The sequence below is a fragment of the Chiloscyllium punctatum genome, chromosome 6 (genome assembly GCF_047496795.1).
Source record: "Chiloscyllium punctatum isolate Juve2018m chromosome 6, sChiPun1.3, whole genome shotgun sequence".
In the NCBI taxonomy this organism is placed as follows: Eukaryota; Metazoa; Chordata; class Chondrichthyes; order Orectolobiformes; family Hemiscylliidae; genus Chiloscyllium; species Chiloscyllium punctatum.
Genome location: NC_092744.1, coordinates 52,899,082 through 52,925,229, shown reverse-complemented (window position 1 = coordinate 52,925,229; position 26,148 = coordinate 52,899,082). Strand labels below are relative to the sequence as shown.

At 38.5% G+C, this 26,148-nt stretch overlaps 1 protein-coding gene and 1 long non-coding RNA gene across 2 annotated transcripts in view; one reads left to right on the top strand and one right to left on the bottom strand.

Moving 5' to 3' along the window:
• The window catches only part of LOC140478968 (uncharacterized), a 51,453-nt gene extending 28,557 nt beyond the window's left edge, over positions 1-22,896 (top strand). The window contains exon 4 of the long non-coding RNA XR_011960910.1: positions 22,863-22,896. This is a non-coding gene — a long non-coding RNA (uncharacterized lncRNA). The remainder of the gene's footprint in view (positions 1-22,862) is intronic.
• The window catches only part of LOC140478966 (transient receptor potential cation channel subfamily V member 6-like), a 124,587-nt gene continuing 99,584 nt past the window's right edge, over positions 1,146-26,148 (bottom strand). Inside the window, exons 10-15 of the mRNA XM_072572673.1 lie at positions 23,147-23,223; positions 17,620-17,785; positions 16,653-16,719; positions 14,761-15,029; positions 9,856-9,965; positions 1,146-2,322 (exon numbers count right to left, since the gene is read on the bottom strand). Coding sequence (XP_072428774.1) covers positions 2,148-2,322; positions 9,856-9,965; positions 14,761-15,029; positions 16,653-16,719; positions 17,620-17,785; positions 23,147-23,223 — 864 coding nt within the window. The 3' untranslated portion in view covers positions 1,146-2,147. The remainder of the gene's footprint in view (positions 2,323-9,855; positions 9,966-14,760; positions 15,030-16,652; positions 16,720-17,619; positions 17,786-23,146; positions 23,224-26,148) is intronic.

Below are 26,148 nucleotides of genomic sequence, written 5' to 3'. Positions count from 1 at the left end.
ATCCAAGGCCCCAATGAAGCCTTCCACATATGACAGAGATTTACCTCTACTGCCACACACATTATCTACTGTGTCCATTGCTCTTGATTTGGTCTCCACTACATTGGAGAGAATGGAAGCCAACTTGTGGAACATTTCAGAGAACATCTTTAGGACACATGCACTAAACAACCTCACTGCCCTGTGGACGAGTACTTTAACTGCCCTTGCCAAACCGCCAAGGGCATGCATGTCCTGGGCCTCCTCCACCACCAAACCCTAACCATCTTACGCCTGGAGAAAGAATGCCTCATCTTCCGTCTCTGGTCCCTTCAACTGCACCGGATCAATGTGGATTTTGCCAGTTTCCTCATCTCCCCTCCCCCCACCTTTTCCAACTTCCAACTCAGCACTGCCCTCTTGAACTGTTCTCCCTGTCCATCTTCCTTCCCACTTATCCGCTCGACCCTCCTCTGCGACCTATCACCTTCACTCCCACCTTCATCTATCTATCACATTCCCACCCACCCCCACCCGTCTCCCATTTATGTCTCAGCCCTCTTGAAACACCCCCTCATTCCTGACGAACAATTTATGTTTGAAACATTGACTCTTCCGCTCCTCGAATGCTGCCTGACCTTTCCCAGCATCACACTTTTTGCAATGTCAGTTAAGGATCTAGTGATAGTTGGGGGATGTAAAGGGAAAAAAGTTACATTGAAAGGGAAGAGTGCTATTTTAAGAACTGGATTTGAAGTCTGGTGTTGCCTTTACTCTGTATCATATATGAGGAGTATTGAGCCTGTTAGAAGTCTTTGACGTTCACAAACCAGTTGCAACTTTATGGAGCAGTTCCACAGGCATTTATTTTCATGAGCTACATAATTAATATCCATACTTTGACAACCAAAGTGACAAAAAAGTCATTGGATGAGAGAAGCAAACTAACTTGAATTAAGTTTGTTTTTAAATTGTGAGTTTGCAATTGTGGTAGCAATTCCTGCAAGGCATCAAAATTTGCCCTGCTTCATTTTACTGACCTCGGAAAAGAATGCACTGTTCAGAAAAGCAGCCACAGAATTTCAGTATATTTAGAATGGTCATAGCCTACCTGAATTACTCCCAATGCCCATTGCTCAGTTGTGCAAGTCATACTGTAGGTTTAATCAGATTGAAGAACATTTTAGCACTTAGAATGAAACAGATGTATAATAATTGTCTTATTCGTGAGTCGTGTCAATGCTTACTGTATTCAAACTTCTAAATGGTTGAACATAACATTTTACTTTGCAGCTTTCAAACTGCATGTACATTTTCTGTTTGGACTTTCTGCAACTTATTATTAATACAGAGTCACTGTATGTTTGTCAATTCTTTCAGTAAAATCTTGTTTGAGGTTTATTTTGGTACATAGTGTTACAATAGTCAGCAGCAGTGTTACCCCTTCGAATACAGTAGCATTTGTACCTTATGTTAAATACTGTATAAGATTATAATTTTCCATTTACTTACATTTTATATAAAAAAAAACTTCCATTCTTGTTCTGTGTTCAGTAACATCCTGTATTACATTTCACAGATCATTTAGAAACTGTGTGATAGTAACTTCATACTGAAAGCTGTTTTATCATATGAGTTTAAAGATGTGATCTAAAAACTGTTACAACAAAACCGCTATAATTTATAAATGCACAAAGGCCCACATAGTCTCATTTTAAATCTGACTCTTTGTATTATTGTAGTCTTATTTCTTTGAAATATTTCTACTGCAGTCAATTTATATCAGGTCCCACTTTGCAATACTATACTTTGCAAATGACAATAGATTTTCTAGTTACATTTGTTAATATTGATTTAGGATATCTATTAAAGCGGCTATCCAATCTTAATGTACAAACAATATAATATCTAGCAACATCCATCTTGAGGTGTCTAAGTTGTAGCATTGGTTATATCACATTCAAGAACATTTAGAATTTTAACGGATCTGTTGAAATTCAGCTTCACTAAAATTTTAAATATCTTTTTGAATGCTAGTGATTACACCTGAGGAAGAACTGCCCATTTCCTAACAGGATATTGGTCTTGTAAGCCTGGCTTCATTATGTTCAGAAAAGTAATTATGTGGTTCTGAAAACCAATACCTGTAGTGTTACACTGATCAAAATTTACAAAGTAGTCATATCACATGCTTCGTCATTCTTTTTAAGACTTTTTGAAATGTTTTTATGGATAAGTTTCCAGCGATAGGCACTTCTGTTTTTCCTCGGATGGGTTACATTTTCTTTCTCCTCATTTTCAGACTTCTTCCTTGCCTTTTGATAGTCACTTCTTTCTTCAACTCTTTAAAATAAAATTGAATAATCTACATTAAGGTACAGATTGTGAAAGAGAAATGTATGATGCAGCTTTATTATTACTAAAATACCCAAAGTTTTTCTGATCCTTTCCATTTGAAAGTCAGCACTTCAGAATGTGTGAGATGGCTTAAGCTTTTTTATTAGAATGCTCTTGTCTCAAATAGCTTTTTCATTCATAACAAATATTGAGTATTTAAGACCTAGTTGAGAAAATTGTTTGAATAGACATGTGACACTGGAGGAAAAGATGATAATTTCCTCAATGTTATCTCCAATAAGTGCAAAACAGTTTGAAACATTGTACAGCCTGTTAAGCTTGCTGCACCATTTACCACATTTATTGTTGATCTATGGATTCAACTTCACCTTCCCACCCTCTTGTCTGGTAAATCCCCATATCCTTTGATTCTTTGAGAGACGAAAGATCTGTGTATCATAGGATTAACTATATTTATTGCATATTCACATGTCCTTAGAGTAGAGAATTCAAACAATTTACAATCTTTTCAGAGAAGGAATTTCTCCTGATCTAAGTCCTAAATGTTAGGGCTCTTAGTTGTCATATGTTCCTTTTGTATTTATAAAATTTACCAATTTAAGACATTAAGGGTATTATTTTGATGTGATTATGGTCCAATGGTGTTAGCTCAAATTTACAGCAAAATGTGCAATATCCTGAAACAGACCAGAAACTGAAACTTGAACCCTTAGATTAGTCAGGAACATATCAGATCTGCAGTGAACTTTTCCTTTGATTGTCCAGAGTGTAATGTGGGAGGCATGAGGAGGTGTTCCTTTCTTTCTCGATAGTTTTTAGCCTTGTGTGGTTGGCTTTTACGATAGTACAGGATAAAAAGTTAATTGTTGATAAGTTATTCTACCGTTTGTATTATTTTAAAAATGTTTTAAAGTCAGGCAGGTAGTACAAGACTCCCCTGACTCTATCTTACTTGCTAAGCCTTAAAGCTTTTTTGAATAGATGGCTGCAGTAGGGGCTGGGGTGATTCATTTCCTCCTTCCAACATTTTCCGGATTTAGTACTCTCTTAGTTTCTCCCTTTTAGTTTTTTTTTGTTTTGGATATTGTTTTAGGGGCAGTTTTTATTGTTTGTTTTTTCTAATTAAAAAAATGCCAAGCTGTTCCCCAAATTCTGGGCAGGAAAAGAATCCAGAAGGGAAAGGTGGAAACTGATGTTTGTACTATACTATAATTTACAACAAATGCCTTGGAATCTCAGATTCTTTTGCCGCCTAATTCAACATATGGATATCAATGTGTGAAACTTGGATTGAGTTCAGATTAAGAGTAAATAGGTGAATTTCTGAGTGCAAAAACGATAAGGCAATCATAGTTAGGAATGTCTCCTGTCCAAATATCAACCGGGATACAAACAGTGTGAAGGGCACAGAAGCACCAATTCTTGAGCCACATGCAGAATAACTTTTTTTTAAACCAGCATGTAATAAGCCCAGTGAGTGAGGGAGCAACTCTGAGATAGTGTTGGGCAATGAGGCTGGGCAGGTGAATGAAGTCAAAGTCAATCACCATTTTGAGATAATGATCATAACAAGGTTATGTTTAGCCTTATTGTGAAAAGGAACAGAGATAGAACAGAAGTAAAAGTTTTAAATTGTGGGAAGGTAAACATTGCAAAGCTGAGAGATGATCTGACAAAGATGGACTGGTTGCAGTTACCTGAATGAAAGTCAGTGGGAGACCTTCAAAAGTGAGATTGTAAAAGATTGTGTAAACATGTCCTCACAAGGAGTAAAAATGGTACTGCCAAATCTCAAATCGGGGAAGCATTGTTACTTTTAAGGTTTATGGTGTGATACTAAAAAGAGCAATTGGAATGGATAGCTACTCATTCAGCTACCCCAGACATAATGAGCCACACATCCTCATTCTCTGCTGTAGCACTTCTCTGGCTCTATGGTTTCATACCACAAAACTACTAATGACCCTTTCTCCCTGCAGCTAACACCCTGGAAACTTGAGACATTCCTTTCTACAGCAAAACACAGTGATAACTATACTGTCAAGCCATTGTGTTAAAAACAACATTATGGTAAATAAGTGCTTAGTTCCCAACTACTTCAGGATAACTCAATAAATGTTCTCATTTCCCCATTTCCATCTTTTCTTTCTTACCATCTTCCTCTCCTTTTCCCTCTCTACATGTTTCTCAGAACCTCCCATAATATTGTCTTACTCCATTTCTCTCACATTCATTTCTCACTCTCCTTTCATCTATCCATCTCTCATTTCATCTGCCCTCTTCTTTCATTTACTCTCACGTTGATGCTGTCTCACGTGATTTTTTTCTTCTTCTTACATCAGTTATCCTTTCTTCTCCTTTATCATTCATTTCCTTTTCCCCTATTTTTCTTATTGTCTCTCTGTCCTTTTCTCACACTCTCCTCCTCCATCATATTCCATTTCTAGTCACACCCCTCGATCACTCAGACTGTTACCAGCAGGAGTTCTTTATTTCACAACATCCAAACAATGCCTATATCACTTGTAGCTTGTTTTCTGCTCAGAAAGCAACAACATGCTGAAAGTCTGTATTTGTGGTAGCAACAATTGGTTGCTCTGGCCTCATTTTCTTCATTACCATTTTTCTAGTGTGGACAACTATTTAAGAGCCAGGTCTGTGAATCATGTTCAGTGCTGAATATTACTGTGCGCATTGGCTGAATTTAGAAGAATTGATGATTCCACAAACTATTATATGCATGTTGGCACACAAAAAGGGGCCAACAGGCTCATTGTGATAGGTTATCCATCACATAAGCAAATAGTTCAACTCATATTTATCCGCATCATTCCCATGTCCTAATGAGTCTGTCCCGATCACACACCTTTCTTGCCTAATCTTAAACATTTAAGATAATTCTGCCTTGGACACCAACTCAAAGTAAATTCCACAGCTTGAACACTCCATTTCTCCTGCCCTCTGTTCTAAATCAAGTAATCAAGCCTATGTTTTCAACACAATGAAGATTCCCAACATAATCAAAATGGCACCAGTGGTATGAATGTGGAAGTGTCATACCCAACCCACTCTTGTTAAGAGAAGGCATAAATGTGTGTACGAAGTGGATAGACCCTTTGGAACTGGAGGAGAAAGTGAGGACTGCAGATGCTGGAGATCAGAGCTCAAAATGTGTTGCTGGAAAAGCACAGCAGGTCAGGCAGCATCCAAGGAACAGGAGAATCGATGTTTCGGGCATGAGCCCTTCTTTGATTCCTGAAGAAGGGCTCATGCCCGAAACATTGATTCTCCTGTTCCTTGGATGCTGCCTGACCTGCTGTGCTTTTCCAGCAACACATTTTCAGACCCTTTGGAACTGTCAAGTTGTAAAAGCATCTGAAAATCTGCCAAGCGATCCATCAGTTTATCAAGGCATCCGCCAAATTTTCATAGCATTTCATGTTTTGAAAGAGCTGTTTGCAGTCTATAAAAACAATTTGTTTGCTACTTCACCCTGACTATTGACAGAAATCTCAGGGCTATCGTTAAATGACATTTACTGCATGACTAAGACACAGCCTATCCTTATTTCTGTACAGTGCATGTCTGCTCACTGTTTGATAACCACCAAGCACTTGCTTAGGCTTTCAAGGAGGTCTGTGAAGTCAGGTGTTTGATTTTAAGGGATCAAGTTGTGGGAGTACATAAATTGAAGTGAATGAACTTTTAAATCAAGGAACATACTTTTAACTGGTAAATTCCTCAAGACATTTAGAACTTCATAGTATTTCATCTCAGCATGCGTTCTGAGGTCTTCTCCCAGGTGGATGAGTTAGTATTCAGGGTGTAAGGGCAAAGGATTTGTCCCTGGGATACATTGCCAGAACACCAAGATGTCTTCTCCCACAGCCTGCCTCTGCAGTCAACAGCCCCTCTGTCACTATGATATTCTCCTGAGCAGTGGTGGACACTACTCTTGCTGCCTTTCAGCTACACTGTAAGACTGTTCTTAACTCTTAGCCTCTGGATGGGGCTTTAATTAAAGTCAGACTTCTTTGTCTTTTTCATTACTTCAGACATCATAAAAAGGTTGACCAGATGCAAACACAGCTTGAATGTGGGACACAACAATTAATTTCTACATAGCAAGCTCCCCAAAACAGTATTATAATGGTTAACATATAATTTGCTTTTCGTAATGTTGATTAAAGGATTGATTTTGGCCATTGCACCATAGATAAATCTTCTGTTCCTTTATGAAATAGCACCATGAGATCCTTTATATCCACAAGAGTTCAGATTGTGCATCTATCCAATAGATCAACTGAAAGGCAGCCAATGCAGCATTCCTTCATTAATATGATGGGGTATGAGCCTGAATTTTTGTGTTTGAAATCTCTGAAGTGGGACTTGAACATATAACTTTCTGACCCAGAGGCATACTATTACATGTTCCATGGCTACCATAGCTGATATAAACTCTGGGCTAGAAACACACCTGCTCCACCAAATTATAGATCTGAAGTATTTTAACTTGAGATCGTTGATCTAATCTCCATTCCCTCTCAGTTTGTTGCAGAATAGACAAGTTATGTCTTAGTAACCAAACTTACGTGTCACTGCAAATGGAGGATCAAAACTAATTGTAGTTTTCATTGAAACAGGGATAGGGAGTTGGGCATATTTACCTTCTATGGCAATTGCAAGAAGCCAAATACTCAGAGCACTGAAGAGAACAGATTGCAAACTGGGAAGGAATTTGAAGCTACTATGTTTCTGTTTCTCCAGGAAAGAATTAAAAGCCAACAGGAGGAGGCCAGTGGTGTTTTCTACTGGTTCCCTTTTGATTGTGTGCCTGAGATTTCTTGAGCAATCTTCGAAATTTCACATTGCTTGCTCCACTTATTCTGGTTCTCCAAGGGAAATGCAAATGTTATGCTTTATTCCAACAAGATTGATTGTGGTGTAAACACTTTCCCAGACTATTGTATCCTGGCTGATTTATAATCTCAAAGAATCTGTCCACTTTCACATAGACACCTTGGGGTTTAAACTTTCACTTTTGGGAGAGACAGAGACCTGGATCAGCTGCATGTGCACACCCTTTCTGATTCTCTTTCCTACTGTCCCTTAGTTAGACATTCAAACAATACAGTTAATCCAGATCATTTTAAATTGGAACAAGGTATCGAAAGCCATGCAAAAAAAATCAAAACAAATTTCCTTATATAGTTTATGATTAAGCTCTGATGCCAATATAGAGATGTTATTTGTATTTTTGGTTATACAGTGAAATGTCTGAAAATTAATAGCAGGAATGAAGCATTACAAAGTTAGCGTAGAGAACTAATGCAGGTAAAAATGAAGGGCTTTTGCCCGAAATGTCAATTTCACTGCTCCTTGGATGCTGCCTGAACTGCTGTGCTCTTCCAGCACCACTAATCCAGAAACTAATGCAGGTAGACAGGATAGTGAAGAAGGCGTTTGGTACTTGCCTTTATGGTCAGTGCATTGAGTATCAGAGTTGGGATATCAAGTTACAGCTGGATTGGTTAAGTCACTTTTGAAATACCGCATTCAATTCTGGTCTCCTTTCTATCGGAAGGATGTTATTAAACTTGAAATGGTTTAGAAAAGACGGAAAAGGATGTTGCCAGAGGGTTTAAACTATAGGGAGAGGCTGAATAGGCTGGGGCTATTTTCCCTGGAATGTCAGAGACTGAGGGGTGACATTATAGCTGTTTATAAAATCATGAAGGGCATGGATAGGGTGAACAGTTAAGATTTTTTCCCCAGGGTAGGTGAGTCCAAAACTAGAGAGCATGTACATGTACAACATTTACAAGGCATCTGAATGGGTATATGAATAGGAAGGGAATAGAGAGGTCTGGGTCAAATGCTGGCAAGTGAGACTAGATTGATTTAGGATATCTGTTTGACACGATGAGTTGGACTGAAGGGTCTGTTTCTGTGCTGTACAGCTCCATGACTCTATGACTATAACTAGTTTTCTACTCATCATAATAACTTGTCATAGATTATTGTGTTTCAGAATACTACAGATTAAATTAAAATTCATAGAATCATAGAATCCCTAGTCAGGAAACAGGCCATTAGGCCCAACAAGTCCACACCGAACCTCCAAAGAGTGACCCACCCAGGCCCATTCGCCTACCGTATTACTCTACATATATTCCTGACTAATCCACCTAAGATACACATCCCTGAACACTATGAACAATCTAGCATGGCCAATTCACCTAACCTGCACATCTTTGGATTGTTGGAGGAAACTGGAGCACCCAGAAAAAACCCATGCAGACATGGGGAGAATGTGCAAACTCCAGTCAGTCATCCAAAGCTGAGACTGAACTTGGGTCTCTGGTGCTGTGAGGGCAGCAGTGCAGACTACTGCAACAAATTCAACCTGTAAAGCAAGCGAGCAATCGGAACTAGTATTTTTTTTTCAGCAAATACATAACTCAATTACTTCCTCAGGAAAGATTTTGGAATGTGAAAGAAATAAATAGAAAGATTTGAAAATGTAGAAGGAATAAATGGAAACATCAAATCATGAGCTCATAAAATAGTTAGAAATTGAAAGCCAAGACTGGGTAGGTTAATGAATGCATTTTAAGCATTTGCAGCTAAGTCTAATTGCAAATAACTGAGTATCTACAGCCACACTAGAGGTTAAAGGGTCAGTTAATGTCCATGAATATTCTTCTCTCTTCAGAGTTTCATTCAACCTTACATATCATTAAGCTCCTATGTCCTGATGATGTGTTCTCCATATTTACCCAACCCATTCTCACCCGATTATTCCTTAATTACAGCATAACCATCCCCATACCCTCAATCCATTTGGCCTCAGGCATCCTTGCCAGACCCTACTAGGTAATAACAAGGAAAGTTTAAATTGCCAGTCACAAACTATTGCTGTCTTTAATAAATGTGACTAACCTGCCCTCCAAATTTGCACTGTGGTAAGTTTTTACGAGCACTATAAACTATGAAGTGTTTCTGGGCATTACGCATTAACTGAAAGTTTCTTTATGCAAGCAATAGCAATAAAAGTAAATTTAAAAATAATGTAGTTAAGTAAATGATAAAATACCATTTAATTTATAGTAATTTGTATTTTCTTAATTTAATAACGATGCATTACAAATTCTGAAATTCCTTTGCCAAAATATAACAAGAACCTGTATTATTTTGTTTAAAAATCCTTTGTTTAAATATCTCAAGATATCAAATGAGTTACACCTATTGACACAACTGCATTATATTGTTTAATGGTGGCAAAACTATTTGCCATAAGAGAGGCACATTCATGATTAGTAACTGCTGGTTTAATATGTCAAATTGTTAAACGTTGGGCAGAGAAATGATAATAAAACAAAATAAGAGCTTCCCAAAGCATACTGTAACACGTGAAGGCTGATCCATTTATTTCAAATTTTAAGAATTTAAATGAATAATTCTTCACAAGCAGCAAATATCTGGAAATCATTTCTTCACACAGCTGTACATTTTTACCTTAGATACCACTTTTCTATGTTTAGACCCAACAGATCTCCTGGTATTCCTGCTCTGGGCCAGAGCCAAGCTGGTAGTCTCCGCTCAAGTAGAAGAGTTGTTGCAGCAATCTGAAAAGTATTAATCTTTTCAGTACTGTAATTACATTAGTTTGAATTTAAATCTGATAATACATGAGAAAGAGAATTCAAATTATTTCAATAATAATCCAAATCACTCAACACCGACCCTGCCTTGAAACAAGCATCAACTAATCCAAATATTCTTTTGTGCTTCAGTTCTTGTGTAATACAAAAGGCAAGGTGCAGGAAGAATAGTCAGAAGTATTTAATACAATGAAATGGTCGACAATTTCCTGGTGGATGAGAACAGGAACAGTAGAGAACTTTAATCCTGGTTACGAGAGCTATGAGATCCTGACCTAATAGCTATTCACCAAAAAAGGATGTTCAACTGATCAACATATCTTCATGAAAACTCTGTGATCTGTATCTAAAGAACGTTCTGCAACAGGGCAGCCAAGGTTCTTGTCTTTTGCTTTCATGAATCTGGAAAACATAGAGGATTGTCTCCGTATCAGATTTTAGCAGAACATGTGGGATAATTAAGCTGAAATCAGGGTCTCTCACTGTGTTCTCTTGGGAATATATAAACACTGCACTGTTGGCAATTGCAGAGAAAGGAGACACCATTTTAGGTACTAGATATCAACTGTCATTGAAGGCCATGAGGAAGTGATAATAGCTGTCAGGCTATCCCATCTCATTTAACAGTGGACAAACAAACCACAAAGCCAAGTGAAATGTTTTGATCTGTTGTTTGACAAGTGGTATCAGTGCTGAAGCTTTCTGCACTAATGCACAGAAATTCTTCACCTTCAGATTCTTTCCCAGAGCCACTAAAATCTGTAGAGTGTCAATGTTAGAACCGGTGCTTGCGGGAGACTGATAAAGTGATCGTGCCCCTTTATAGGAACATTGTGCTCTGCTGGCTGAGGGGTGGGGACAATCTTGGCAGCTAAAATGAAAGAAAGGGCCTAGGATTGCTTGTGGTGTGAGAGAACATAGGGAAAGGAAATGCGGCCGAAATCATCTGCAGCTTTTCATATAGCATGCATAATGTGATGGAGAACTAGATGAAAATGATTATGTATAAATAATTCACACATGATATCTCCTCCAGTGTCGGCAGTGGCCATGAACTCTGGTCTGCTGCTTCCATGACCAGATTGCACCCATCCGTTAGGAAAAGAGTGAGTAAATTGGCTATTGCTGCTTTGGAGACAGCTTGTTGCCTTGAATTGTGCATGACCTCCTTCTGGAAGGGAGAGGGAGCTAGTGAGGTTGTTGGGAGGTGTTTGGAGAATACAGCTGCCACAATGGAATTGCTGTCCATATGTCTGTGTGTTTGCACACATGTGCATGCAGTCATGTGTAAGTGTGGGTAGCAATAATAGTAGGAGTGTAAGTTCTCCCCACAGGGTTTAAAACCAGCTATCATGATCAAATGGGGGGGGAGGGGGGGGAGGAAATTAGAAGACCACAGTTTGTGGAAAAGAGCCATTCAACTGTGAGTTTCTCCAAATTGTCACATTAATGACCAGGGGTAGGCTCACACTCTAAGTATGGATAGGATGAAGCTAGAGGGTGTTAGGAGACTCTCTAGCTCAGAAGCAGCAGGTTGCCATTCAACTAAGAGAGATGGTGGCCCAAGAAGAAAGTACCTTCTTTTCAAATTTCATGCACAGAAATCTTTAAATTTAAGGTAAGTTCAGCCAACAGAACGCCACTGCAGACTGGCCTGCAGCTGCAGCCACAGAAAGGCTACCTCCAGATTTGGGGACCTGTAGGCCTCCTGGAAAATTCCAGAATGCAGGTCTTTAAGGGGCAGTAACAGGCTGAATTGGCTGTCTGCTGTCTATCCACACACTGCCTCCAGGGAAATGACTCAGGGATGTGACAGGCACACTGGCTGGCATTGCAAATTCATGTACTAATTGTACTCTCCTCCACTAGGGTGTAGACATTCAGTATATGGAAAATGATGCTCAGTGAGATGTGGTGCAGTGAATCCAATATAACGTGGAATTGTGTGTGGGGTAGGGGGGGCAGGAGGATGCAGTGTCTCAAGTTTTGTCATTTCATAAGGCAGTGAGTGACACTGGATAGATCAGTTAATATTTTATCAAATTCTAGATTAGATTAGATTACTTACAGTGTGGAAACTGGCCCTTCGGCCCAACAAGTCCACACCGCACCGCCAAAGCGCAACCCACCCATACCCCTACATCTACCCCTTACCTAACACTACGGGCAATTTAGCATGGCCAATCCACCTGACCTGCACATCTTTGGACTGTGGGAGGAAACCGGAGCACCCGGAGGAAACCCACGCAGACACGGGGAGAATGTGCAAACTCCACACAGTCAGTCGCCTGAGGCAGGAATTGAACCCGGGTCTCTGGCGCTGTGAGGCAGCAGTGCTAACCACTGTGCCACTATGTTCTAGTTTAGCAACTCAAATTAACACTTTTTTTTCTTGCTGTACTGCAGCCTTTTTCTTGGGCAAAGCTTCTATAACATCTACTTAGTTCTCCTCAATAGAAATCTGAAGAGATTCCTAATCAATGGAGGAAGAAGGATGTCTTCATGCTCTCCACTGCTTGCTCCAGTATGTCCAGAGCAGCATCACAGAAAAACTTGCTGCTCATTCTTCCTGATCTTCGACAAGTTGTTCAGTAATTTTTTTTGCATCTCTGCAGCCAGAATGCTCCCACACCTTTAAGAGACATTGAACCAGACATTAATAGCATGGATCCATCAAACAAATCTTTCTATGGAGCAGGCAACATAAATAGCGTATGAGTAATCATTGCTGTGGAAATTAGTGCCTTGAATGTCTGATTCAGGGAACAGTGTGACAGGGAAATGCTGAAGGCAGCTGTTTCATATCTTTTCATGAAAGCTTCGCTTTTGCTCCACACATTTCAGCAGAAATGCAACAATGAAGCAAATGAATATGTGTCTGTAGTTATCGTAGGAATTTGGAACTGAAGTGACCATATCAATAATAAAAGAATCTCATTATTTGTACTACAGCTTGGAAACTTCAAATAAGAAGTAACACACTAATAGGGTCCAGCCATTATTTCATGAAGTATTAGAAAATGTTATTAAAGGCAGAGCTATATCCCCACCAGTGGATTTGCAGAGAGGAGTCCATAACCTTTCCTGGGTGGCCTTCCCACTGCCCTCCCACCTGCCTCTGAATTGCCCAAAATATTATTTGGGAGGTAATGTCGAGGGTGCCCTGCCATTCAATCATCCATTAATTAAGTCATGGCATGTGCATATCGCGTGTTTAGTCTAACATTTATTGCCTATTCCTAAATACCCTTAAGGGAGTGGTGGTGAGCTGCCTTCTTTAATCACTACAGTTCTTGGGTTTAGGGCTACCATAGTGCTGTTAGTAAGCAAATTCAAATATTTTGACCTAGTGACAAAGTAGTAATGACAATAAAATTCCAAGTCAGAATGCTGTTTCACTCTTAGGGGAACTAGTATGTGGTGATGTGTCCATGCATTTGCTACCCTTGTCTATCTAGGTAGTTGAGGCTGAAAGTTTAGAAGTTGCTACCCAAGAAGTTTTGGTAAATTACTACAGTGCATCTTGTAGATTGCTGCTATTGTGTGTTGGTGGTGAAGGAAGTGAATGTGGAAGGTGGGGATAGGGTGCCAATCAAGCAGGTTACTTAGTTCCGGATGGTCTCCTGGCCATTGTTGCCACAGGTTGATGGGACAATAGAACTGCCAACCAATCTATTTGGTCAGCGAGGTTTTCATTCCAAGTGATGGGACAGAATAAGAGCAAAGAACGGGAGGTGATGGCCTGGTAGTATTATTGTTGAGCTGTTAATCCAGAGACTCAAGTAATGTTCTGGGGATCCATGTTCGAATTCCACCACGGCAGAGAGAATTCAATAAATGTCTGGAATTAAGAGTCTAATGACAATAATGATTGTCAGGAAAAACCCATCTAGTTCACTACTGTCCTTTCAGGAAGGAAACTACCATTCCTACCTGGTCTGGCCTAATGTAACCCCTGACCCACAGCAATGTCGTGAACTCTTAACTGTTCTCTGAGCAATTTGGGATGGTTAATAAATGCTGCCTAACCAGCAATGCCCTCATTCCTTGAATGAATATAAAAACAAAGTAGGCCATACATCCCCTGGAACCTAATCTACCATTCAGTAAGATCACAGTTGATCTATTTGCTTTTCAATTCCACATTCTCATTTGCCCCTGACTACCTTTGATTCACACATCTAACAAGAACATATCCACCTTGTCCAGTTAATTAAATTAAACATCTTTGAGACTAATAATAATTCCATTGATTCTTAGGAGACATGGCAGGGGTTAGACAGAATATCCCACCATCTGAACAATCTTGCCTGGAGAGGCAATGTATTCATTTGACATGAGCGTGGTTGTAATTCTATCTTAATAGGGAGGTTTAATGAATTTCTGATTGTAATTTACATGAAACCTTTAACGATTTTTTGAAATGTATTTGTCAAATTTTTAGGTAATTGGATTGATAAGCTCATATAATAATAATGGTGAGCATCCATTCAGCAGATCCAAGTTTTACTTCTCCCAATGCTGCATCCAGTTCTTTCTTGAAAGATAGCAGATTGATCCCCAACTTGCTTGTAGTCTATTCCATATATTGATCATTCATTTTGAGAAGAAGAATTTTTCATCAGTAATCAGTAAACTTATTTGCCATTGTTAATCCTATTCTCAATGGATGTGATTACAAACGTAATTTTTCAATCTGCTTTACGAAAAACTAATAAAAATAACATTATTTACAAAAGATGATGAAAGTATTCACTACCTGAGCTTTCCACAGTGACTTTCGTTCACTGACGACTCGATAATGAGTATCGCCCATTAAAGCAATGAAAAGATTCAGGAGAAGAACAAAGCCAAAACACATGTACACCATATAAAGGACAATGATAATGTCAGGGATCTTGATGTCAGGTGGACCTGGGAGTTCAGTGAGACCCATCATCAGCTGAAACAACGTGAAAATAGTGATGGTAAAATCCCTGAAGTACAAATAAGTATTTGGATCCAGGGCTTGAAAGTGAACATCGAAACCTGTGATATTTCAAAAATAAACAAATCATTAAGATATTGTAAAAACAATAGAATTAATTAAATAAATACAGAAAATTGCTAGAAATACACAGTGGGGCAGAAAATCCACGAATCTGTCACTGAGTGCTGCGATATGCCTAGTGGGGAGTTTTGCTGCTGGACTTGCCAAGTTAAGGGAAGAGATTTCCTCATGTACTTTTATAGCGGGTACTGATTTGACCCAATGGTCAGGACACTTCTGGCTGAAAGCCACTTTGACAGTTGCTAGAAAACCATTTTCTTGGCCTTCTAATCAAGGAGACTTCAGGAGCTTTGTCAGGTGGTTTCACCACCTACGGGTTATGGGAGGCAAATTGTGCTGCGTTTCCAATTACTACCATTTTTACTGCCATTATTCTTGCTTGGAGCCACACCTTTCTAGGTTAAATTATTTCTAGTAGCTACATAGTATACTCCATTTTTTTTTATTACAAACTGTTAGTGTGTTTTGTCTGACCGACTTCAGACTTTACGTGTATGCATAAAAGATTTTCAACAGATCCAAAATGATACCAAAACCCATTATCAGAGGTCATCCTCCTCAAACTTGTTACACACCATTTTCACTGGGGAGTAAACAGCAGTAGGTTGAAGGTTCATGGAAGCTACACTTCCATATTAATGAGCGCAGTTCCCTTAAGAGCAACTTTTGGTTCCCCTGTGTGAATATACAGAAGCAAATAATTTGAATCCTCAAGCCTACTCTGCCATTTATAATATTATAGCTGATCTCATGGTGTTTTGAATTCCACCATCCCATCCACTCCCAATAACATCTGGCTTCCCCACCGAACAAAAACCTTTTACATCTCTGTCTTAAAAATATTCAATGTCCTAAGTTCCAAGGTCACACATCCCTTAGGCTGCCATAATGGTTTGAGTGGGTTGTGGGGGGCTGAGTGGAGGGCATGTGATGTGTTGGCATGGATGGGATTGGGGACTGTGCGGGAATGAGGGCTATAGGGAATTGTGTTGTTTTTCTGTTGTTACAAGTCCTAAGTTACTGAGGTTAATCTTTCACACAGTCTACCTGTGCAAGCTACAGCTCATGCCTGCCTCTATACTGTACTGGGGGCAGTGAGTTTGACTCCCATTAATGTCTAAGCACTTAGACAAAAATTTTAAGATAAAGGAGAGGAACTGAATCGAATAGCTCATCTTGTCAATCGGGGGAAGGGGGTCAAACATAGTGACATGAATTGTGAAAATGACTTACAAGGAATAGATTGCAGAGTGGAGAGGAAATAAAGTGGAGACAATTCCAGTTCATTTTTTTTATACTTCAGATCACCAACAAATTAATTATTGTCTGACTTTTTAATCTGTCTTTTCCTTGCCTCACTAAAATGCTCATTCTGCTGACATTAGTTTTCAGCGTTATAATAAAACATATTCAATCCAAGATTTTATTTTTATTTTGATAGGCATTATTTCTCATTGTCAATTTTTGAGGAGGATTGGCTTCCAAAATGTTACTATAACTTTTCTCTTTATAAACATTGCTGAGCCTGCTGTATATTCCCAGCATTTCCTTTTCATTTCAATTTGCCATGTTTTATTTCTATCATTGTATGTTTTACCTACCTGCACCAAATCCTATAATGACAATTATCAGAACGTAACAAAACCTCATAAGATCACCAAAAATCATCTAATGAAGAGAAAAGGAAAAATAATTTATTAGTTACATAGCAGACAATTGGATTATGAAAACATTGAGCTGACTATCATAAGTAGTACAAAAGTTAAATCAATTCTACTGCAAAGAAGCTCTGAGAAAATCAACTCCATTTTTTTTGTTTAAGGAAAGACTGATCTTACCATAGATTTTACTATTTTAGTGATTTTGACTCCATTTTACTTATATCAACTATTTGCCATTTGCATTTAAAGTATCATGCATTGTTAAACCTACTGGACTGTCCCTCATATTCTGCAGGGCTGTTGTCTACAAACTCCACAACTTGAGTTTGTGTTCAAAAACTAGATGAAACCAGTCAAATTCATTTCATGCAGGAACCTTAGGCCCAACAGAGAGAAATTTTCATTTCATTAGGTGAGTCTTTGTTGAGCTTAGCTCCTAATGGAGCCCCAGCTTTTGCTTTAGAATACACATTTCCTTCATGCAGCATTATTTTAAGGAGGTAGAGGAACAAAGATGAAAGTAGGAGTGTTTTAGTATAAAAATGTTTGATCAAAACATTAGTTTTTGGCCCTATGTAAAGCTTCCCCAGCCCCCAAACCCCGCCACCCCTAATAATATTGGTGTCCAGTGTAAATTTATAAAAACAGATTATGAAATCACTAAATTGCTGGAAAAAAGTTAAGAAAATTGGGCACAGATAACAAATGTCAAAGCCAAAAAACTAACTTGTAAATGAGTAAGTCAGTGTTTCCTTCTGGAGTGACAGATGATCAACCACACGAATATTCATGCAATCTTCAAATAAAAAGAAACACAGGACCCTTAAAAAGGGACACCATGCTTATAATTAGAATCTTCAAGATGATTTTTTGGCTGAATGACATATTAAGAAAATAAACTACCAACCTTTTGTATCATGATACAGAGGGGACCAAGCAACTTGAATCCACGTGCAAAGTAAAGGACATTACACCAGGCACTTATCAAAGCATATGCCATTATAACGGTTTCCCATTCATGGTTCAAAACTCTTAGTATCATGGTGATTAGAACAAAGCAAGCATAAACAATCCTAAAAATCAAAATTAGAAAAAAAGTTTCTTAGGTTAGGAGGTAGAGAAACAGTCCTATGTTGTGAAGTTGTTGATACTTGAAGGAAAATTTTGCTAATTTTTTTTAAAACCAGGCATACCAAGTCAAGTAAGGTGGATATGCAGTGGATTGACTGCATACAACAAAATTTCCATGATCTGCTCACTTAAAATAAAGACCTGGCTTGTGCTTTGGGTTTGAACAGAGAGCAGAAAATGCCTGATTGGAGTTACAGAAAATGTGGCAGCAATTGTAAATTAACATTATGTTGACACTTCAAGGCAAGGACAAGTACTATCTCTACTTTTATGAAGGTTCAAAATTAATTTTACAATTTTATCAGACTTTTAAAAGTCAAGGTCGGGGAGAAATGATAAGTATTTGTTGAGTGAATTGAATGTCAACAGGTAAGCAGCAAAACAGTTATTTGCATAAGTGATAGAGCATACAGCACCTGATGCTCTTGTTTGTTGGCTAGAAAAAATTAACTTAGAGCTATCTGAAGTGGTTGTCCTGCTTTTCTTCAGAATAAACTTCCTCAGAAGACAATACATTTTTAATATATACAATGAACAGCCTCAGCTCTGGGAGCATTACATGTCGGGTATGTGAAAAGACACACCAGACATCAATAGATTTGAATAGAATTTCATAAGGGAAGACTACCCAGTCATTACATATATTGGGGATAAAATATGCCACAAATTATTTTCAGTAAACATTTTTATTGCCATTATAAACATATGTCATGCAGTTTTAAATTCAAGGATATGTCTTCACCTCACACAGATACAATACAAAGCCTCAACAATCATGTCTTTCAAGGGCATCACATCCCCTTATTTTGGAGAGAAAATGGCATAGTGGTAATGTCAGAAACAAAAACAGTAATTGCTGGAAAAGCTCAGCATGTCTGGCAGCAACTGTGGAGAGAAATCAGAGTTAACTTTTCAGGTCGAGTGACCCTTTCTCAGAACTGATGGGGTAGTGGTGATGTCACTGGGCTAGACTAAAACCCTAGGTTCTCTCTTGGAGATATGCATATAACCCCATCATGGCAGACGGTGAAATTTGAAATCAATAAACACTTGGAATAATGAAATTAGCTTAATAGCAACCACTATCAACTGTACATTTAAAAAACCCAACTGGTTCACAAATACTCTTTAGGAAAGGAAACCCGCCTTCCCTACCTAGTCTGGCCTGTATGTGACTTCAGACCCACAGCAATTTTAAATGTTCTCTCAGCAACTATGATTGGGTAATAAATGCTGGCCTAGAAAGCAATCCCATGTTACAGGTTGCACCTAAACTGGAGGGGTACCAATATCCTTGTAGGGATGTTGACCAGTATCATAGGGGAGGTTTTAAACTGATGTGGCAGAGGGTGGGAAGCAGAACACCAGGTTAATATGTGGAGTGTTTGAGGAAAAGGTCAATGTTAAGTCAAGTAAATCAAATAGGAGGAACAGGCAAGGCCAGGTTAATAAACATGGCAGTCTGAAATGTATTTACTTTAACGTGAGGAATTAAACAGGTAAAGCAGATGAGCTTAGAGCCTGGACTAGTATGTGAGACTACAATGTGGCATTCATTACAAAACTTAGTTGAGAGAAGGGCAAGACTGGCAGAAATGTTCCAGAGTTTAGATGTTTCAGATGTGATAGATAGGGATGTAAAAGGGGTGGGGGAGTTGCATTACTGATTAAGGAGAAGTCACAGCTGTACTGAGAGAGGACACATTGGAGGACTCATCCAGCAAGCCCATATGGATACAGCTTCAGAATAAGAAAGATGCAATCACTATGAAGGGGTTTTAAATGACTCATTAATTAACACGATCACAGTAGTGAGCAGACATTTTGCATCCAGACCCTTCCTGCCCGTCACTAAATATGGGCAGTTTTCATACCATCTAGAGCCATTTGGAGATCTCTTGCATGGGTTTTCTGCACTGCCTCTGCTAGCTCTAGTTGACATTACTAAATTCTGCCAGGCATATCTCTGCAAATGACATCAGATAGAAGCAGACTTTCTTCTAGTTTTTTTTTCTGTGCATTTCTCTTTATCTTTCAGCTTTCCAAGAGAAATTACCATAGGAATAGCCATCCCATTCAACATCAATTTTTGTCAGAGACCAATTCCCTTAAATGGCAGGAAAGTGGAGAAAAAAAGCAAACAAATTTGTGGCCATTTGCAAAATACCAAAAAAAGATACATCAACCCCTGGGGGGGTTGAAAGTTCATCTGTTCTCAATAGTCACACAACAAGGACAGTACACTATATGTGCAGTTATTTGAAAAATGCAATGTATGGAACAACCTATATCCTTTTCAGCATATTAATGAGCATTTACACTCCTGAAGCACATATCTGAGAGCCCAGCTCTGCCCTCTCAATGAATTTGCACTCCTGACACACATTCTCTCTGCATCAAATCTTCCATATCTCAAAGGCCTAGGCACACCTGAGCTGCTGGCCACATCAGAGCAGAAAATCTCCCCTCATCTTTCTTATTACATGGTGTTATATGGTAAAGAGAAAGTGCATATAGCCTAATTGAGAGATTTTAGGAAACCTTGTTCAGAAAACAAGCAATGGGAAATTCTTTTTCTTTTGAATTCAGCTCTTTAAGCACAAACACATTGGTATAATTATGCCTATACTATTGTAGCCTTTAGTCTGTAAACATCAATACCACCCTTCAAAACATTATGTAACATGTATATTACGTATCAACTGTATCAGCAGTGAACATCATACCATCATAGTATTATATATTAGCCGATATAATGGACTATTACAATTGCAGATTTAAAAACTGCAATTTTATTGCTATTTTCCAATCTGATCATTTAAAAACCCCTCAGATCTCACACACACACAATTTGTGGGAGAGAAAGGAACATACAGATTCATGTAATATTTGGATTAATTCCCTCCCATCCTTTATCAAATGCCCTTTACGGTCAGTTTATTTCTTTTTGCTGGAGCTGACTGCTTACCTTTGCACAGTGCATCCTGTAATGAAACAATGAACAATAGACTGCAAGTTCAAGATTTTTGTTGCTAAAACCACTAAATCCTGAACTTTCAACAGATTCAAGGAAGCTGTAAATTCTAAGCCATCCTGTAGGAATGTATCACAGTCATTCAATATGAAGAACCCCTTCACCAGTCATTGTCAAATAGAATACCACCTCATTCTGGGATATTTTTTGGTGCTATTTGCCAATTAAATAATGTTGACTAGAACACTTTCATTTCTTCAAAGGAATCTTTAATGGTAATGTGAATCTGGAGTATAATCAATTGAGAAGTTGATTCTATAAACAATTAAACAAGTGGTCCCTCCAAAAGTGCAGAACTCCTTCAATATTACACTATGCAGTCAACCTAAGTTATAAAGTCCACAAGAACATGAATAATTCAGCCATACTGATTCAACTTCATCCAAAGGACTTCAACTTTCCCTTCCTCCAACACTAGAAAGAAACTCAGAATTCCTGAAAAATACTTTGGGCTGCATCTTCCTGTCCTGACACAGAGTGAACCCCATTCCAGCGGACTCTTAAAAAGGAAGGAGATGAATTCAACTCTAGGATTTCAGTGTCCAATTTCATCATTAGCAAATTTCAACATTGTGGGATAAACATGCAGGTCCTGTGCATACATCCAACTGTCCCACATTACCAGCTGAGATAAGTCTTGCAGGCACCCCACAATTTTCATGGAGTCAGGCTGGCTTTTGAAAGCAATGTGGTTCACACTAGCTCAGAGATCTCGTAAACCATACGTATCTTTGTTTTGGAGTCAAGAATATTTTGACAACAAGTTTAAAGGCTGTTGTCAGCTTCACACATCATATTTAAACACTAATCATTTAAATTTGCCTTTAAGGCAATTATTTTATTAAATATTATTTGTTCTTAAAAAGGAAATTTAACATTAAATTGATGAGTGACAATGGCAAGTATTTGACTATATAGACCAGTAATGAAATTCAGATTGGCCTATGTCAATTGTTACACCATGATTTTTTTCTCTCTGAGTAAGAGGTCAGACATCTTCAGCTAAACTTCAAAGCTTGAACAATTTGCTGAGTTCTTTGAGTGTCCTTGAAGGTTTCAATGACATAGTGGGCAATGGAATCTCATTATCAATTCTTGACTGAAGCCTAAACTCCACTGATTCAACTATACATGGGTTGTTGCCACAATTGTGAAAGAGACTGAAATTTGTTTATCTTAACTGTTCTCTGAGCCTGCAAGTGGATTTTGAATTGTTGATTGTATCGATAGATTTTAAATAGCATAATGATTTTTAAAAATATTTTCTTTATTTAACAATTTCCAAAGTCTTCCCATTGTTGTTCCTGTGCTTATGAGTTCTACACCTCACGGATACTGGCTGAATGGGCATGGGGGTTGAGGAGGCAAGGGAATGGGGTATATGGGAGGGTAAGTGATGAGAGCATGGAATTATGGGTGGGAAGTAAGAATCAAGGTCCTCACAATCATTGACAAACTGAGCCAATGCCCTAATGAATGGAAACTCACTGCCACACATTCATTCTGTCTCGGATCTGCTTCAGGAAATAGCAGGCCTGACTTCGGCTAACCCCATTGTGAAAGTAGCATGGGATAAGCATTGTTGTAAAGGAAGCGAGATTATGATATCAGGAATTTCTCTGGACTTCTCATTCTCACCTCAAAGGGGAAAATCCAGACTTTTCTCAAAGGGGAAAATCTTTTGTTTTCCCTTGAAAACTTAAGAAAAAACGATAAACAATTCATTACCAAGTGGACTATTCTCTACACATGCTACAACCATTACAAATTTCAATTATTGCTAAATTAAAATTCCCATGTTTTCTTTATTGATCAGATGCAATTGACAACAATAGAATTTGTTCAGTCTCAAGTCAATTGATACATATTAAGTCTTCTTTTTAAGAACATAATTTGATTTTTTTAAGTAAATCAATATTTTCTACCTTTATAAATGCAACTTAATTAACAATAAAAGATTCAACTTTATTTTTTTATCTATGCAGGTCTGGCTCCACTTTAAGATAACATGAAAACAGACATTTGCAATCACTTTGTTCCTTGAGGAAGGTACTGTGAATAGGAATTTCTTAATTGAATTAGAGCAGACTTTGATTAGCACAAACAAAGTATTCTCAGATGTAGGACTGCTTTCTTGTATAAAATTCTTAAAAATTGCTGTTAAACTATAGAATAAATTATTATAATAGTATAGTAATCAGAATGCAATACAAAATTTGTAAATTGAATCAGAAAGAATGTGAATAAATATGAAATTTAATTGTCTTACATTGTAATGTGAAAAGGACCTCCAGTTACGGTGTTCCCAAAATATTTTGCAGGCCCTATGTGAATCAATCGTGGTATCTGAAAAGATATGGAGTTGATATATCTTAATAAATTTTGTGAACCACCTTTATGTATTTAATTGCAGTTTAGATAATGCAGGGCAAATAGTGTGGATGACTTCTTTTTGTATGGAACAAAACCTTAATTGCAAGGAAGTGAATTTTATGTTAGTTTTCCCCAAAGTCTACATATCCATCTGTCTAAGATATATTCAATAAGTCCAACATGTGGTGCAAATAACCTGTTTGACAGTTTTGTTACCACATTTTCTAATCAGCTCAAAGTAAAATGGTTGAAATCAGAACTGACTGGTTGTTAAGGTATATATCAAAATCAATTAAAATGGCTAAGTATGACAAAAAGAAATTCCTAAAGATTTAAGACCACTCAGAAGAAACTATGATTAAAGAGGAGCCAACATCAAAACAGGGGGGAACAGAAGGGGGGAAAAAATTGTCCCATGTGTTTGCACTGACAAATTTTATAAATCCAAAATAGGGTTCAAAACTAAAAGAGAGAAATCATACATACTTCACAGTAATATGGTTATAATTACTCTTATCTGTGATGATTTGAAGATGCCAGTGTTGAACTGGGGTGTACAAAGTTAAAAATCACACAACACCAGGTTATAGTCCAACAGGTTTAATTGAAAGCACACTATTGGGTTGGGGGGGGGGGGGGGGCGGTGCAAAGGTCTGGGATTGAGGGAGACAGAGTGGGGGAGAAAGTTGGGAGGATGGAGGGCTTCCAGCATCCCCTCTCACTGCCTAGTCCAGTTCCTCAATCATGCACAAACAAATTAATTGATCATTAATTAACCTTTTCGGGGCCTTCATTCATGACCGGACAGGAAGGTGGAGCTTGGACCTTCCTATCTGGAAGTAAATTCAGGTGGAAATGGGACAGTGTCAGAGTTGCCCCTTCATCAATATGTTACCATCCCATCTCTACATTCACCAAGTCTGGGACTGGGTCATTATGCCCAAAATGTTAAAGATTTGTCCTAAATAATGGACCTGAAATAAGATTGCTGTCTTTAAATTATTAAATCAGCAACAAGAAAGATTTGGAAACTAAAGCAGGAAATTGTGGAACTATTCAGCAGGTCTGGATGCACCTGTGGAAAGAAAAACAGAGTTAATGTAGAGGATTTTCCTAGGGTAATTGGGGCTTTGATGTCAAGGCCATAATAGAACCCTGAATCTGCCCATGTTACCAACGTGCCCACCAGCAGCACTTTTCTGCAGGCAGCCTCTTAACTTGCCACTGCCATACTGGCATCCTATTAAGGATGGTGGGTGGATGTCCAAGGCTGACATGCCCATGCAGACAGCCTGCAGTAACGCAAGACTGGCAACTTCACCAGGATACAGTCTCCATGTCTGAGAGCATGTCATCTGAGTAGAATCCTTGAAATCATGACAAAGTTCTTCAGCATGAGGCATGTCACTCATTCATTCTGACAAACCTACTAGAGTTTTTGAGGATATAATTGGTAGAACAGATGAGGGAGAACTAGTGGATGAGTTATTGTTGGTTTATCAGAAATTTTTTGATACGATCCCACATAAGAGGTCAGTGTGCAAAATTAAAACACATGGGACTGTGGTAAATATAAAGTCAGAGTCATTGAGATGTATAGCATGGAAACTTCGATCTAACTCATCCAGGCCGACCAGATATCCTAATCTAATCCAGTCCCATTTGCCCCTACCCCTCCAGATGTCTTTTAAATGCTGCAATTGTACCAGTCTCTACTCTTCCTCTGGCAGCTCATTCCATACATACACCTTCCTCTGTGTGAAAAAGTTGCCCCTCAGGTCCCTTTTAAATCTTTCCCCTCTCACCCTAAACCTATGTCCTCTAGTTCTGGACTCCCCACCACAGAGAAAACTCTATCTATTTACCCTATCCATGCCCCTCTTGATTTTACAAACCTCTATATGGTCACCCCTCAGCCCCTACACTCCAAGGAAAACAGCCTCAGCCTCTCCCTATAGCTCAAACCCTCCAACCCTAGCAACATCCTTGTAAATTTATTCTGAACCTTTTTAAGTTTCACAACAACCTTCTGATAGGAAGGAGACCAGAATTGCATGCAATATTCTAAAAGTGGCCTAACCAATGTCCTGTACAGCCACAACACGACCTCCCAACTCCTATACTCAATGCTCTGACCAATAAAGGAAAGCATATCAAATGCCTTCTTCAGTATCCTATCTACCTGTGATGCTGATATGGAATGAGAATTGATTAGCAGACAGAGAGAAGCCAAGTTGGATTGAAAGGCACTGACTAGTGGGGTACTGAAGCAATCAGTGCTTTAGCTCCAGCTATTCACAAATGCATCAATGATTTGGATGACAGAATCAAATGTTTTATTTCCATGTTTGCTGATGACACATGATAGGATTGTAAGTTATACACAGAATTTAAAGAAACTTCAAGGCAATTTAGATAAGTTAGGTAGGCAAATGCATGGTAGTATTAATTAAATGGGGATAAGTTGACTTACAAGGGGCCCTGGATGTCCTTGTACACTAGTCATTGAAAGCAGCCACATAGTTAGGAAGCACAAAGCAAGTAATTAGGAAGGCAAACGGTACATTGACCTTAATTACAAGAGGATTTGAGTACAGTGTGACTCTACAGTGCCTTGCTAAGGCCACACCCGAGTCCAGTTTTGGTTACCTTACCTAACAACAGATATATGTGCCATAGACGCAGTACAGAGAAGATTCACCAGAGTAATTCCTGGAAAAGCAGAGTTGTCATATGTGGAAAGGTTGAGTCGACTAGATCTGTATTCAGTGAGGTTTAGAAGAATGCGGGGAAATCTCAGGGAACCAGATCAAATTCTGATGCAGGGACAATGTTTCCCCTGTCAGGCACATTTAGAACAAATAGCCATTGTCTCAAAATATAGGATCAGCCTTTAGG